This window comes from Electrophorus electricus, chromosome 25, assembly GCF_013358815.1.
Source record: "Electrophorus electricus isolate fEleEle1 chromosome 25, fEleEle1.pri, whole genome shotgun sequence".
NCBI classification, from domain to species: domain Eukaryota; kingdom Metazoa; phylum Chordata; class Actinopteri; order Gymnotiformes; family Gymnotidae; genus Electrophorus; species Electrophorus electricus.
This window is the reverse complement of record NC_049559.1, coordinates 8,116,000-8,132,539: the sequence shown is the minus strand read 5'-3', so window position 1 is coordinate 8,132,539 and position 16,540 is coordinate 8,116,000. Positions and strand designations below refer to the sequence as shown.

At 44.0% G+C, this 16,540-nt stretch overlaps 1 protein-coding gene across 1 annotated transcript in view; it reads right to left on the bottom strand.

Moving 5' to 3' along the window:
* satb2 (SATB homeobox 2) overlaps nt 1-16,540 on the bottom strand; it is a 35,752-nt gene that overhangs the window by 17,134 nt on the left and 2,078 nt on the right. Inside the window, exons 2-5 of the mRNA XM_027026267.2 lie at nt 10,238-10,456; nt 7,300-7,485; nt 952-1,078; nt 185-308 (exon numbers count right to left, since the gene is read on the bottom strand). Coding sequence (XP_026882068.1) covers nt 185-308; nt 952-1,078; nt 7,300-7,485; nt 10,238-10,412 — 612 coding nt within the window. The 5' untranslated portion in view covers nt 10,413-10,456. The remainder of the gene's footprint in view (nt 1-184; nt 309-951; nt 1,079-7,299; nt 7,486-10,237; nt 10,457-16,540) is intronic.

Sequence of the window (16,540 nt, the reverse complement as noted above, 5' to 3'; positions counted from 1 at the left end):
TTTTCATAAGCATTTCTGTATTACAAATTCAAAACATATTAATAACCCTAAGTAAAACTAGAGAATACCGTTCTTAAAGTGTGGCATTGTTAGCGCTCACATGGGTTCACATAACCCATTCACTTTCCACTGTACTGTTCTGAGATCAGCACCTTATGATGGTGCTGGAAGGCAGTGGTGGTACCTGGGACAGTGGGCACTCCTTAGCCAGCGTGCTCTGGTTCATCTCCTTCAGCAGCTCCTTGAGGGCATTGCGTACCGTCGCGTGGTTCCACTGCTCTGACGGCAGGTCCTCCAGCTTGGCAAAGCTGTAACAACAGAGAGGGTCACTTCCTGCTCTTCTGCAGGTTGTCCCAGTCTGTTTCCTGATCAGTATAATGCAGCTGGTTTGTGACAGTGAAACAAACTGGGACGTGTAATGCGTAACCTATGTTTATTTGTGAAGTTAACAGGGGTGAACTGCAGTCAGCGGCCTCTCGCAGTGCAGAGAAGTGAAGCACTGGCTCTGATTTTTCTAGGCCCCTTCCTAACCCTGCTCTTATGACCATCATTGACGGGATCTCAGAACTGCCTTTTTAACCATCCTTTATGAAGAACTTGACACTGTCCCGAGATCATCCTTTAAGAACGACTTCAGATAAAAGCATGAAACAGAACTTCTGCTCATCTGCACTTCTGAGTAAGACTGAGATGTTCATTGGGTTAATTGGGTTAACAGGAGTCCACAGCTGTCATAACACTGCTATGCTAAATACTGCACCCTATTTTTGTAATTATGCAGTTCATTATATGGTTTACATGAATAAAACCATTTGAACGAGAGTCTCAGAATTTTCAAAAGCATTCTTCAAAAGCGTTTGTCAAAATAATTTGTCAAAAGCATTTAAGCCAGTACGGAGAACGTGCTGTGAGCCCTCCTCTGCCACTCCTGCCGGCTGTGTGCTGTCTGACCTCTGCAGCTGGATGCGCAGTGTGACCATGTGGTAGACGTCCAGCAGCATGTCCGCCACAGTGGCCTCCGGGGCGTCCGTCAGGCAGTGGATGGGTAACGGGTTCCAGCGACCCACTTTAATGATACCTACAAAACGAAAGAGACGGAGACGGCAGGAAGTGAGGAAGCGAGGAAGGAGGCAGGCAGGGTGACTACATTAACGCGACTTGATCCCATTTGGACCCCCCAGTTTGCACGGTGTACGTCCATTACATCATCACAGAGGTCACGGCCAGTGGCGCCTCCACTGTCCGTGAAGGCTGGAGGGAAACCCACAGCTCCAGGATGGAGCTCCAAAACGCAGAGCCACAGTGGAACCAGGGCCTGTTACAAGCACCACGGCTGCTTCGTCTTAAGAAATAACTATTATAAATCATAATCATGAGTAATATGATCGTTATGATCGTTCAGAATGAATGCCGATGTGTCAGGCATCTCCGTGGAAAAAGAAGAGAAAAGGAACTAGTTGTGTTGTCATTTCAGTGTCTTTGTGTTTAACGCAAACTGTTTGGCACATGTTATCAGAATGATACATGAGAGTGCACTGGGAGATAAATGACGAGTTATTGTTCATGAATATGTGTGTTGTCTTTGTGAGTTACATCATGGATACGGGAAAGGGCTCTCGCGTCTCCTCTCCCTCTCTCGGTCTCTGTCCCTGTGGAACGGTGGAGAACAATAGCAGTAATGATAAAGCCTTATCTATTAAAGCCTTATCAGGCAGGGAAGAGACACCTGACAGGCATGCTGACGACCAGCGCATTAAGCGCAGCTCCCAGGGACGCTGCGGGGCTGTTTACAGCCCCCAAGGTTGAGAAGGGAGAGGTCACGCACCCGCCACTGCTCTGCCTCGGACACCCACGTCAGCCCCACCATTAATGGCCCTGCCATAAACACCGGTCAATGATTGTTTGATTAACCCAAATTGACCGTTATAAATGCCTCTCGCTGTGCGAAGGATGGGACAGCCTTTTATGACCGAGTAGTAGTCCATAAAGGCGTGTGTGTGTGTGTGTGTGTGCGCGTGTGTTCGTGTGTGTGTTTGTGGACAGGGGGTGGCTGTGAGCGAAAAAGAGGCGGCCATGTTAGTCATCTGAGTGTCATCCGATTGTCTCACAAGCACGCTGGCCACGAAGGCCGACCCTGAGCGGTCTCGCTGGAGGGAGTAGTCCATTGTCGCTTCCGCTTTTGCTTTGGCGAGGGAGAGGAGCAGACCGGGGCTTCTCAAGCGCTTTTAACCTATGCTATGTGGGAAACCGACATGCTACATTAGACTTCTAAACCACGCTATGTGGGACCTCGACATTCCAAGACGTAAGGCTTGAGGAGGAAAGAGTCAGTCAGGTCAAAGCGTCAATACCATCTAGCATTCTTGAACATTCATATACCCTTTTCAGCATATGATTATTTCCACATAATTGTGCTTAACTCTTTTTTTCTACTATATTTTGTATTTGCATTTAGTTGCCAATTCCATTGGAACATGTGGAATATATTCCCATTTTGCAAAAAAAATAAAAAAATCTGGTCTGATGTAATATTACCTATATGCAGTACTTAGATATAAACACACTTGGCTGTGTTTATGGGTGAGTAATCAGGCTACTAGATTCACTCCAGCCGTTGCAGGTGAGCAGCCTGTGATGCTGCTGTGGCAGCATCACGTTCTGCAAGCTTTTCGAGGCCCAGTCTGGGCCAGTAAAAATGAATGAGCTGGATCTATTGCTTTGTCTGCTCTTTTTATTTCCAGATGTCGCAAGTATTGTCGGGATGCGCCGAGCACGGAAACGAGCCCCTCTTTTCGTGGTGTTGTTTACCTAACTGTTTTCCAGAGGAGGCTCACACACCCACGCACGCCCGCTGCTGCACGCAAGGCTCCTCTTTCACTCTCACAGACTGCGGACATGTGCAGTAAATGCATGCTTAGCGTGAACAGACATATAGCGTGAACAGACAGTGGTAGGGGGGGGGGGCACTGCCCATGGTCTTATTAAGGACAGGCTGAAGCTGTGAAAACTAAACAATGCAAATCGCATTACTGTCCACTAAATGAGAGCCAGATGCACTACGAACCAGCCTCCCTCCCTCTCCCTTACTCTCTCTCTCTCTCTCTCTCTCTCTCTCTCTCTCTCTCTCTCTCTATCTCTCTCTCTCTATGTCTATCTGGGCCTCCAGGCTGTAAGCTGAAGAGCTCCAGCTGCAGCAATGTCTCAGCACCAGCACTAGCAGTGAACCTCTTTCCCAGTCAGTGCGGGGCTGCCTCCAGTGTCCGCCAGAGCTGCTTAGCCCCGCACAACAAACTCATACGGGAGCTAGACGCCCCACTCTTTCACGTCTCTCAGAGTGAGCGCGTGTGTGTTCGACTGCTAGCGTGGCATGCGGCACGCACCCCCTGGCTCGTCTCTCTCGGCTATCTGTGGCTGAGTGTGTCTGTGGCTTAGCCCTGGGCTCCGACCCTGACTTCAGTGGACTCCGTTCCCACTCGTGCGCTAGTTTGTAACCTGTGTTTGTTTAGCTCCTCTAAAGGTATCCGTGGCGATGGATTCCCCAGATACTGAATTGGAGGACTGAAATGAAACAGATGAAGACGATTTGTGTGGTGCCATTCCGCTTTCAGATCTCCTCTCAGCCTCTTTCTCTTTCCAGACTGTGTTTATAATACTGGGGTGCTTTGATTTCTGCAGGCCTTGTCTGTTTTGCTCGTTGAGTCCTTGTGTAAAGCTGCGTGTTCCGAGCCTGTACAAGCATACCCACAGCTCTCTCCGAGGCAGGCGTCCAGCTCGCACACGGTGAATACTTACCGTACAGCATGGCTAAATTAACAAACAAGTGCACCATAATATATAACAACAAAGTATCAAAACAACAAAAATTCATATTGATTTGACTGAGCAAACTAGCAGCAAAACTATCCTAGTCCTGAATACATGAATGTGTTTCTGCTATGAAGAATAACTGAAAAGGACTCTTTGACAGAGCATTCATGAAATCTCTTTTCGTTTACAGTGTGCACTGGCGTTGCACAAACAGACACACAAGGAGCCTGTGCTTATTAATGAATCATTTTTAACTCGGAAAGACTTTGCTCTGTGTCATTTTCCTTCCCAACTTCAAACCATTGTTCCCGTTGCCACATTAAAATTCCTACTCCCTCTGATGGCTTTTCATGTGGTGTTCTGGTGGCTTGGCTTAAGAATATGTGTACCCATCCATACACTCATACACGAACCCAATCTGCCCTACACACTCATAAACATACTCAGACAAAATGAGTTGTGATAAATGCCCCTGACTGCACATGCATGACTGCCTTTAAGTGGCACGTCGGTGTTAAGGGGAAGCACCCAACATGTGTGAGCCAGGAAGACCATAGCTCGTCATAGCATCACTATCAATCACATAACTTCACTTCAGAGCTCATCTGAGTATACAAATCAGTGGAGGAGAAAAAGAGAATTGGCTGTAATACCACTGTCTACACTTAAGGTACACTTAAGTCACTTAAGGTGACTTCACTAGAAGTCAGCCAAGATTCATCAGTGACCAAACAGATTTTGCATTGAAAGTCCAGGCTTTAACAACATGGGACCAGTGGCTTCTGGTTCTCTGCTTGATGTGTCAATTGGAATTATTCCCATAGTGTTCAGTGATACATCTGAATAGCTGTGAACATTTGGATGAGTGAGATTACCCCACTGAACTGTGCCTCATAGCCAAATGATTATGTCCATGGAGAATACAGCGATGAGTTCTCAGAGTTCTACTTTATGACTAGTCAGTCTGGTTTAAATCACTCTGTGAGTCACTAACTATGATTCCAGTCAGTGATTCCTCAGTAGATCCAGGGGCTTGATTAGATAGATGGGTGTTCGGTAGTTTAGTGTGAACTGTTTCAGCATCTGAATTTCTTGCGGATCAGTACATAGATTCGGACATGTTACCAAGACATGTAGTACAACTTCAGTTTCTGTAACCTATAAAGGTATACAAACACGGAGACAAACAAACAACAAGCCAGATGTTACAGTTCAAAGCCTCTAAAATGGCTGTGTGTACTCCAACAGGCAAATATTTGCATCAAACTGACCAAGATGGCGGTTTGACCCTCGGCTGCCGCATGTCAAACGTGGCAGGGCAACAATGCACTCGTCCTGTCAGCCATCAACACTGTTAGTTGTCTGAAGCCTTAAACTACAGGTCTGTCCATGCGCTTCTATAAAAATACCGGGACCCTTACAATTGAAATAAACAATATCTCCCAGTTAATTACCGGCCAGGCTAATTAAAGAAGGGCCGTGGTGCTGGGAGAGAAGCTTAAACACACTGCGGGAACGGAGCTACGCAGGACACGATTCAAACAGGGAGAAAATAGCCGGGACTCTGTGTAATTTTGGTTGTGAACCGCAGTGGAAAAATGTATAATTTAAGCCAGAAATTATTCATTTAACATAAATGCTTATTTTAAAAAACAAAAAGTATTCATTTGAGAAGAGGTCTCTCTCTCTCTCTCTCTCTCTCTCTCTCTCTCCCTCACTCCATCCCTCACTCTCTCTCTCTCTCTCTCTTTCCCTCCCTCCCTCCCTCCCTCACTCTCTGTCTCTGTCTCTCTCTCTCTGTCTCTCTCTGTCTCTGTCTCTCTCTCTCTCTCTGTCTCTCTCTCTCTCTGTCTCTCTCTCTCTCTCTGTCTCTCTCTCTCTCTCTGTCTCTCTCTCTCTCTCTCTCTCAGTATGCTTTATGGGGAAAAAAGGCCCATGCCCTCTTCATCCAGACCTGTATTTGTATAGATGTGTGACTGCTGCAGCGCAGGGTGTCTCCCCAGCAGTGCCGCTCCAGAAGCCAAACAACTGAACTTCACCATTACCGTCAGGTAGCGTAAATATGCCAAACAGTACTGTATCGCTGACCTGGAATTTAGCTCATGAAAGACAACATGTGAAAGTAATAAGGTAATATTAAGTAATAAGGAAACACTAGAAAGAAGATTATAATGGCTTTAAAGTGTACAGGCAAAATGTTTGTTTTTAGTTTGAGAAGTCTGTTATTCCTGTAACACTAGGTGAAATTACCAACTCTTTAACTCACTGATCTAACCAGGTGATAAATGTTTTCTGAAATGAGAAATACAGAATTTTCTAATTTAATTGATACTCTTTTCAGAAAATAAGATCAAAATGTGGTTTTCATTGTTTAAGTTTGAGCCCTTTCCTGAGATAATTAGTGAGGGCTTTTGTTAACATGGCTAAACTTGAAACAATTACTGTTTTAAATTTTCTGAATACTTTACACAACACAAGTAAACTTTCTGGTCTTGCAGGAGACAACAACCATGTGCAGAACAATAAATTAAGTCGTTATTATGTTCCTTCTTTGGCAAACAAACTCATAAACAGTCACAATATTTCACAGACGCACAGGCACACGCACATGGCTGCATGAACACGCACACACACACACACACACACACACACACACACAAACACGCACACACAGACACACACACACACACACACAAACACACACACACACACACACACAGACACGCACACAAACACGCACACACACACACAAACACGCACACACAGACACACACACACACACACACAGACACACACACAAACACGCACACACACATTTTTCCTTCTGAATCTCCTTTGTTCTATTTAAATGATATTTTCAGACCGTCTGTAATGCTGTTGTCCTAAACAAATGTCCTTCCTCTTTTCTTTTCTCAGAGAGACAGTTTATCAAAGCGTGGGCTGCTGTCAGCAGGGCCACAGTCCACTTACTCTCCTGGACAGTGTTGTGCGGTGACTGATCCAGGATCAGAGCTGACTTGGACTCTAGTAGGCTAAACTCTGAATGGGCTCATCACTCTAATCCCACACTAGCTGTGTTGACGTGTCTCCCTTCCAGTTGCCGTGGCTGACTTTCACTGAATGTCTTTTTTTCAGGTTCTATCAGATGGTTCGCACCTAATGGCTCTGAGGATGTGTGTCAGCCTGCTTCATTTGCTGTTTCAGAGATCCTTTCTCTCCCAGCTATGCGAAGCTCTGAGATTCTTGCCCTTGTTGAGTTCTAAACAAGACGTTCTAGGTCAGTCAAAGTTCAGGAAAGCATTTTTTTTTTTCTGTCGGATTACTCAGTAGACAGAAAGGTGGGCTTGCTAGAAAGGTTATAAGAAGAAGTCACCCTACATCACAGATCTCAGGCTAGCACCACTTACACCAAACTACCCTTATCCACTATAAGAGAGCAGGCAAAGCTGATCTCCGACCAGTACAGTTAAGGGCAGCTTGCAGTGAACTCACCCTGCGCCTGCGCCGCAGAGCTGTGGGAGTAGCCGAGCGCGAGCAGCGCCGACTCCACCAGCTGCGTGAAGAGGATGTCCTTCCTCACCAGGACGAACTCGGCATGTTCCTCTCTGCTCTCCCCCTCCGTCAGCATCCCTGCATCCACCTGCTCCACCACACAGAACACGGGGATCATCAGGCCTGCTGAAAGAGAAAGAGAACGAGAGGGAGACAGTGAAATAGAAGAAAGCACATATTTCTGGCCAGCGCTGACATGTGCTGCTTCCCAGCGGGCGGTTTTCATTAGAAATTATAAATAATTAATGACTAATAGGTTAATGATTAATAGGTTAATTGCTTGCATTTTGAACGAGAAGGTCTGCGCCAGTTGCCTGCAACGCCTCTGACTACCCATGCAAATATTTAGTGTGCAGCAAACGGCCTGAGCTCTGTATGAAACGAACCCCTTGGCCAGTTGTTATTGGGTGAACCAGTTTTTCAGGCAATGCTTCTGCCGCTTTACAAGCCGAGCTGATATCTCCTCAAGATACAGTGTTAAGAGTTAACGGTTAAGTCACTTAATGGAATTAGCTGGAAGTCACAACGGATATGCAAACTTTATAGCCTCCCGAGGGTTTTGGGCCACAGCTCCATATCTGCTGGCTTGCTTCGAGGAGTTTCGGCTTTGGTTCCACCAGGCGCAACCAGCTTCCATTTTTCATTTTCTCTGCAGCGCTTTGTTCTTGAGCCTTCTGGGGGGCTACAATTAATTAAGGCTCTCTAAAGAAATGAGGGGCTGAAAGCATTAGGCAAAACCCAACTGCTAATAATAAAAGCAGGCTTGTATGAGACACACACTCACACACATGCACACATACGTAGACATAGAAACAGACACAGGCACACACCCGCACCCACACACACACACACACCAAAAACACACAAAAGCTGTCTCCAGTACTCTCTCTCTCTCTCTCTCTCTCTCTCTCTCTCTCTCTCTCTCTCTCTCTCTCTCGCATACGCACATACACTCCCATGCACCTACAGTGTATACACATATACACAGCACCCCCACAAGCTTCTCATTTTAATCAGTCAATTCCTATATTTCTATTTCCTCCCCATTAATCTTTCCAGCTCTGAGTTTAGAATCCCGAATGCTCTTATGTAGTGAATTACACACTATGGGTCTGTGCCAATTCAAGTAAGTGAATTTCCCCCAACAGGGAAATATAACTGTCAACACACAGCAGCTCCCAGCAGGGCTCTCTCTCTCTCTCTCTCTCTCTCTCTCTCTCTCTCTCTCTCTCTCTCTCATTCTTTCTCTCTATCCATATATCTCTCACTCACTCTTTCTCTCAAACAGCCCAGGGTTCATCAGGCTTGTTTCATCAATATATTGTGCAGACATCTGTGTGCAGAATGGGTGTTTGAGTACCTGCTGTGCTTGTGAGGACATCACATCATACTGTGGCACTGTATTTCTGCACTGTGTATGTGAATCTACGCATGTGACTACACTGGACAGTATGTGCAACTCGGTGCACATGTATATTTTGACGTGATTGGGTGTTTAGATGTATTTTGCTCTTCTGTAGGCCAATTTAAAGTAAATTCTGTGAGTAACTATACTGAAGTGAAAGTAACATTAGGTGTGTATTTGTGTATATACATGTACAGTTATGTATCTGTGTGGTCCTCTCCTTATGCTCCGTTGTGGTTTGGAGGAGACATGTTGAGTTTGCTCCGTTTAAAGACAACCCCTCATTAGAAGTAACCATCAATCCTTACTGCCAGAACACAAGAACAGAGTGCTCACCCTCTCTACCTCCCTGCTCTCTAGCACCACCCCCCACCCCAAAAAATAAAATCACACATAAACCTATAAAAAATGTAAAAACTTTAAAAAAAAAACAAAGCAAAAAACAGAAAAACTATCCTAAAAAGCAAAACAACTCTCTCTTTAGGTCTTATTTTACTGGACGAACACACACTTGCATACAGACCCAAAGACGTGCACACATGCAGGCACATACATATAAATTGTCAAAATATACATTCACATGCATAAACATTCATAATCTCAGCTTCACCAACACACACACAGATACACAAAAACAACACGCTGACACCGACAGCTTGGAAAAAGTGGTAAGCTCTGTCAGACTTTATGGTTAGCTTACTTACTGTCAAGGCAACTATCTAATTGATATTGATGACAGTTCTGCTCAATAAATAACGTCAAATGAAACAAACTCACACTAAAATGACACACTTGAATAATGTGCAGATATAATCAACCTTTGTGGTTTGTGGATGAATGATTTCCCCCTCCCCATTTTTCGAAAGAAGAAGCATCATAGAATAATAGCTCACTAATGTCACTAATAGCCATGGCCGCACTCCGTGTACTATTTTTGTGACTACTCCATATGTGTGGGTGCACGTGCATGCACTCGTGAAACTGAGATCAATAACTGACCAAGGGAAATAAATCTTCCTTTTGCTGTGGTGCTTTATTAACAACACTTGGTGTTATATAGTCCCCGTGATACTACATTAGTGTATGGGAAAGAATTGGCTCATATTGTTTGCTGTGAGCTGGTCTTTTAACCTAGTCTAATAAAATACTCGCAGACCTTGTGCCCTTTGGAGGGAAGGGTACAAACAGCTGCAGCTATGAGATGCTGCAGCTGTACATTTCTGGGATGTTATTTAGAATAGCTCTCCGCACTTCCCAGCAGGTATTGTATTACTCTTTTGTATCCACACAGAGGACATGTTCACATGTCCTCTTGACATAATTGTCACTATTGGAAGCTTTAGAAATGTAAATACTATGCTAAATCTAGCATGGCGCAATGGTCACTCGATAATCTAAACTAAACTACGCATATTGTGGGTGTTATTACGATTGCGGAAGCATGGTCACTTATACGAGCTCTTGGGGTCGTACCTCCGAGGGGTCTCTGTGGGGCCCCATTGTGGCGACTGCGGTGCCCGGTGGGGCTGCCATTGAGCTCCAGGCGGCTCATCTTCCCCGCTGGGGGGCCAGTGAGGTCCGGGCTGGTGGCAGCATGGCACTCAGGGCTGTCCCGAAGACGAGGGCTCTCTCCTCCTCCACGCTCCATCCCCCTCCACACTGCGGGGGGAACACCGGCCAGAGAGTATGTGCCTGAGAGGGCACAGATACAGGCAAAGAGGAAGACATCAAATGGAAAGGAATTGTAAATATCTGTGTTAAATGTATTGAGTAAATGATTTCATGTATTCCTCATATTCACAAACACGTCTTATTGCAATAATGCGAATTCCACATAATCCTCACATAATCCTCGCTGATTATCTTTAGCAAAGGTGCCAAATGACCCAAAATGTCTGAATAACACTTTGGATCAGGTGACAATAATCTTTCCTCTGGTTTCTACACGCAGAACAGCTAAAAGTAGCAGGAAGGCATCAAAGCTAAGGCTAAGGGCAGTGTCCTGTAACCCACAGGACTGTTCCGTCGGAAGGGAGTCGCTTATCACTGCAATCAACAAACAGAGAACCAGAGGCCCTGTGCATCGTTCTGCACCACTGTCTACAGGGAATGTAAACTAGGCTATGTGTGTGTACGGGTATGCACGAGGAGGGCATGGTATGACCCTTCTGGCACAAACACAGCATGTCAGTCTGACCCCTCTGGTCAGTAGGTATAAAAATTTATGTGCATGTGTGTGTGTGTGTGTGTGTGTGTGTGTGTGTGTTTTCATGCATACATATGTGCTCTATTGGGATTGCTTCCAAAGGTCCCAGTTTCCAGCCAAAGCTTCAATACTGGCAATATCCATCAGGGTAAATGCCAGACAGTACAACTCACCTGCCAAGTCTGAAAGAATGAGCACTCACTCAACACTGGCCAAATAGAGGAGCAGTCCTCATTTACATTTTACTACCTCCATACAAAGGGCATGTGGTCCAAAACAAAGAGAGAGAGAGGGTTCGACTCTTCACCTCTTCACTATAACCTTATTTTCCCTAATAGTTTTTGCACTGTACTTCCAGAACAGCGGTCTAAAAGCAACGATTCTACACTGGTCCTTCCCTTCACACACACGCACTGGACGTCGGTTCCTAGTTCTGCGGCCTCCGAAAGAAAAAATACATAAATGGATTAATAAAATAAAAAAAAATCGTAGAAGAATTACGAGCTGGGTCTAAATTTCAGAATGGATAATAAATTAAAAAACATTAGCCTTTGCGTGATTAAAACGCCAGCTAGGCCCTGGAAGCAAGTGACTGAATTATGTGGTGTTTTTTAATCGCAGAAGGAAGTAGGAAAAACACAAAATGGCCTTTAAGTCCTTTAAGTGGAAATAAATGTGCTCCGGTTCAAGTGACGGCAGAGATTCTGACGTGTCGAACCGTACTTTCAAATAAGAGCATAGACGGCGAAAAAATTTAAAAACACGGTTCATTAAAGCCCGATGTTATCATATTAGAAAAATAGACACCCATGATTATATAAACACACTCGCGTGTGTACACAGAATTAATAGTGCCCGTTAAACATAGCATTTCAACATAATATGCCCGAGATAAGACTTGAGCCAATTCCATATACTGCGCTGCAGGACTCGAATCCCAGAGCTTCAACCGCCGTGCCAGCAACCAGGACAATGAATTGCGGTTGCGGTGCGCTGAGAGCAATAAACTGCAGTCAGGCTCGAAGAAGGTATGAGGCGTGCAGGTAGCATGTTTCACTCTCATCATACGATACCATGAACCCCGCACTCACTTTAGTTCACAGTATCATTATTGTTAGCGGTAATAATAACAACAATAACTCTCCAAGTAGGTGTAACGTGTCCAATCATGTACTAAAACATCGTCAATCTTTTTTTTTTTTTTAGTTAGAAGAGGTTCACAGACAAGTGGTGCCGCTTCAGTAAACGCTCACCATGCTAAAGCCTGTTAGCTGTGAAAGGAGGCGCTACAAAACCCAGCTGCGCTTCAGCATTAAGAGGAAATATCCAACAGCACATAGAACAGGCACAGATTTGCTCCGAATCAACACCGTGACTATGCCTGTTTGCCCACCAGGCCAGTGAAAGTGACTAGTTGTCCCGAAGGGGGCATTTAAAAAAGGAAAAAAAGAAAAAAAAAAAGAGTGCAAAGGCATTAAAAGGTTTACGCAGATGTGAGGGATGAAATAACGGACCCGCGCTTAATGAAGGTTAAAAACAGTGCTAGGAAGAACAGTGTTGACTCTATCACACATCTTCATGTATTCCAGCCATGGTCAACCCAGCCGGGGCACTGCAGTCATTCTGCTTCTTCCCCCTCAGCCTCTCAGCCTCATTCATCTGTTTCTCGGCGGATTCAGGATGCTGATGTGCCCTTTGATCTTCCTTCACCTGTGCTGACCTGCCCAAATCTAATGAGGTCACTGATCACAATCAACAGTTTGTCTGAATCTCAGGTTCCATCTGTGTGTCTGTGTTTCTCGCTCGTGCGCGCATTCTCTCTCTTTCTTTCTTTCTCTCTCTCTCTCTCTCTCTCTCTCTCTCTCTCTCTCTCTCTCTCTCCCTCTCCCTTTCTCTCTTTCTCTCTCTATCGCTCTCTGTGTCACACACATGTTCTTTCTCTCCCTTAACCACATTCCCAAAGGTACAGATATTTCACAATTTCAGTGCCTTTTCTCTTACTGGGTCACTGACAACATGGTGATAATCTTAAGGATTATGTGATTTAAAAATACATATCAAAACTAAAAACCAAAAACACCAGTCGAATACTGATCATCAGTTGCCAAAATACAATACTTATGTAAGGTCATGTTTAAACACACATCTTTTAACAGGTTGATGTCAGCTCAATAGATTAAGCATCATAGATAAAGGTGCAATCACTGGGAGTTACAATCATGACTGAAAAGTACTTCTCAAGGAGATAAAAGCAGAAGGTTAATAATCAATTAAAGCCATCTGCAGCTGAAAAAAAACCACAAGAGATGCTCTGTGACAAACCCCACAAAAGCATGTTACAATTTAAAAGAGATTTAACAATGGACCGCAGAAACGTACTGGACCGGTTTCTCTTCACTTTAAACTTTTAGAGATAATGTGCTTTTAAACTTGAGGTTCACAGGTATTCAAGGTATAGTTCCATTTCCATTTACAATGCTTGTAGCTCCACATTGAAGCATGCCCAGTGGCTGTTATGCTTAGTCCTGGCTGAGGGAAGCCAGACCTGAGAATGGAACAGATCTCATGTCCCGAGAGACTCTGACTTCCAAACTGAAACGACCACACTGCTGAGGTTGGCTCCCTACCTCTCTCAGCCTCTTCCCAAACCTGCTGTTCCCTCTGCCTCTAGCTTTCTCCTCTTCCTGTGCCTCACTCCCCTGTGCCTCTAGCTTTCTCCTCTTCCTGTGCCTCACTCCCCTGGCAGAGAGGATGGCCTCTAGCCCACTTCTGCCACTCACAGGAAACCGAGAGCAGTAAACGCCACACTACTGGGTTCACTGTACACTCACACTGTCTGTGTAAACAGCAGAGAGAGAGAGAGAGAGAGAGAGAGAGAGAGGGAATACATCATGATATGATGTAAAACTTAAAAGCAATAATGAGTGGAAGATGAACCGAGTCCAGAATCTGAATAGTAAAACAGTCACCAACTCATAACCTGTTCTCCTCACTAACTTAATCACCATCCCTACACCCACAGCAAAACCATCACTTTTCCGATTTCCTTATAACAAGTAATAGAAAAATGTCAAGGAGCCTGGATAGGCCCGAGCTGTCCTGTTAGTGCATATCAGCTTACTAAGGCGTTAACCTCACTGACCAGGGAAGAGTTGCCTGATAGTCATTTATTGCAGGGTTATTAAAATACGGGCCCAGTGGAAGCACTGATAAAGTGGGAGCGGAGAGAGAGGGACGTCTGGGACAGTCCGTGTGGTGGGTGGGTGCTGGGAAGGAGGCGAAACGCACATAACAACAACTTATCAGCTTTGTGTCTAGTAGCAATTGGCCAGTATCTGTAGGACAGACATGCAAGACGAGAGTGACTTGGAGACAAAGATGTGTTAAGACAACAGAAATGCTGTGTGTGTAGTGGGAGAATGTGATATGTGCGCAGGTAGGTGAGAGAGAGGAGGAAAGGTTTGTATGCACGTGCAATGATGAATATGAAAAAGACATACAAAAGTTAAGGGAGAAAAGCTAAACACTGGGATGAATATATATATATATATATATATATATATATATATATATATATATATATGTGTGTGTGTGTGTGTGTGTGTGTGTGTGTGTGTGTATGCACACAAACACACACACATATTTTATATATATATTTATATATTTATATATAAATATATTATATATATATATATAAATATATATATATATATATATATATATATATATATATATATATATATATATATATATATATGCACCCATATATACAAATACATGCACAAATTGTGGCTTATATATATATATATAGTGCATGTATATATAGTGCATATATATATATATATAGTGCATGTTTAAATATGTTAAATATGTAAATATGTTGTGTGGTGAGGAAACAGAATCAGTGGCTTAGAGACAGATGGGGGTACGGCAGACCTTCTGGAGAACACGTTTTGCTTGCTCATAAACATCTCATTTAATAATAAAAGATAAAGAGTTGGAGGTAGAACTTTATTATGCTCTCCCTCACTTGCAAGTGTGTACACACACATATACACGCAGAGACAAATACAGGCAAGAACATAACATGTGCGCACACGCACACGTGCACGCGCACACACACACACACACACACACACACACACACACACACACACACACACACACACACACACACACACACACACACACTAACCACAAGGCAGGCTCACAGCTCTGACACTTCCAGGGACCACACACTGACTCATAGGAATAACTCTCACACTTGTCCCACGTGGTAGGGAAGCACATTTTACAGAACTGTAAAACTGCACACACACACACACACACACACACACACGCACACGCACACGCACACGCACGCGCACGCGCACACGCACACACACGCACGCACGCACGCACACACGCACGCACGCACGCACACACACACACACACACACACACGCACACAATGACATTTAGCATAGACCACTGAAGACAGTATGGTGGTGTGTACCTGGCCTTGTGGTAAAGTATTTTGGCACTATATGAGCAGGCAGCAAATTCCATAGAACTGTCAGAAGTGAAGTGCAGCATTAAACAATGGAATATCACTCAAACTCTACTGCACACTAATTTACCTTACAGGAGGTCAAAATCAGAAAAATTGCTTCTGGTGTTGCAAAGTATTTATGTAATATTCATTGTTCTTGCACCAATAAATACTCAAATTATTCTTAATACATAACCAAAAGCAATGCTTGTTAAAACAAACTGAAAATCTTCAAACAAAACATGCATCTCTGGACTCTTTAATTAAAAAAGCTTTTTAAAGAATATAGGAGAAATTACAAAGGAGGGAAATTGTTACGAAATTAAATAACCTTCATTTTTTACGTAATAACGATTGTGGTCTTAAAATAGAAATGTGTTTCACAGTCTATGCGTTGCCTTATACCGTGACCCTTCACGCTCCAGAAACAGGTACAGCGCACGTTCAGCGCCACGCGAGACTTGATTACCTAGGGCAAACCTTAAAATACGATTTTGTAACGACTGGTTCAGTATCTCAAAAATCATAAGAAGTTGATGTCTGCGTGTCAGACATAGTTAAAGAAAGAAAAGAGGCCAACCCGCTTCTGGCCCGAGTTTCTACCGAATGAATATTTGACACACAAGAGCCAATTTCTAAACGAAAATATGCCATAGTTGTTAAGATGGTTAGAATGTGCTAAACGTCTTTCTTTCACAGACATGGTAATTTTGCAAGAGTAACTTCTTAAATATAATTCACTTTCATAAACTTTTATTGTACACATAAACTAAACACTGCAGTGACAGTGGGAAATCGCACGTGTAACATGACACCAAATCATGCAGACTCACCATGTGTTTTTACTTTTTTTTAAATTTACGCAGTACTTACTTCAGAGTTTGAGGCACAAATAATATCTTTGGTGCCGTTTGCATTTTTAAATGCTTTCTTTTGACAGCGGAAGGATGTTTTCATTAGTCTGGAGTTCCTTTTCGTTTGGCTGTAGGCATACCATTTTGCTCGTCTATACCCTTGCCTTCAAGAAAAGCGCTTAGCA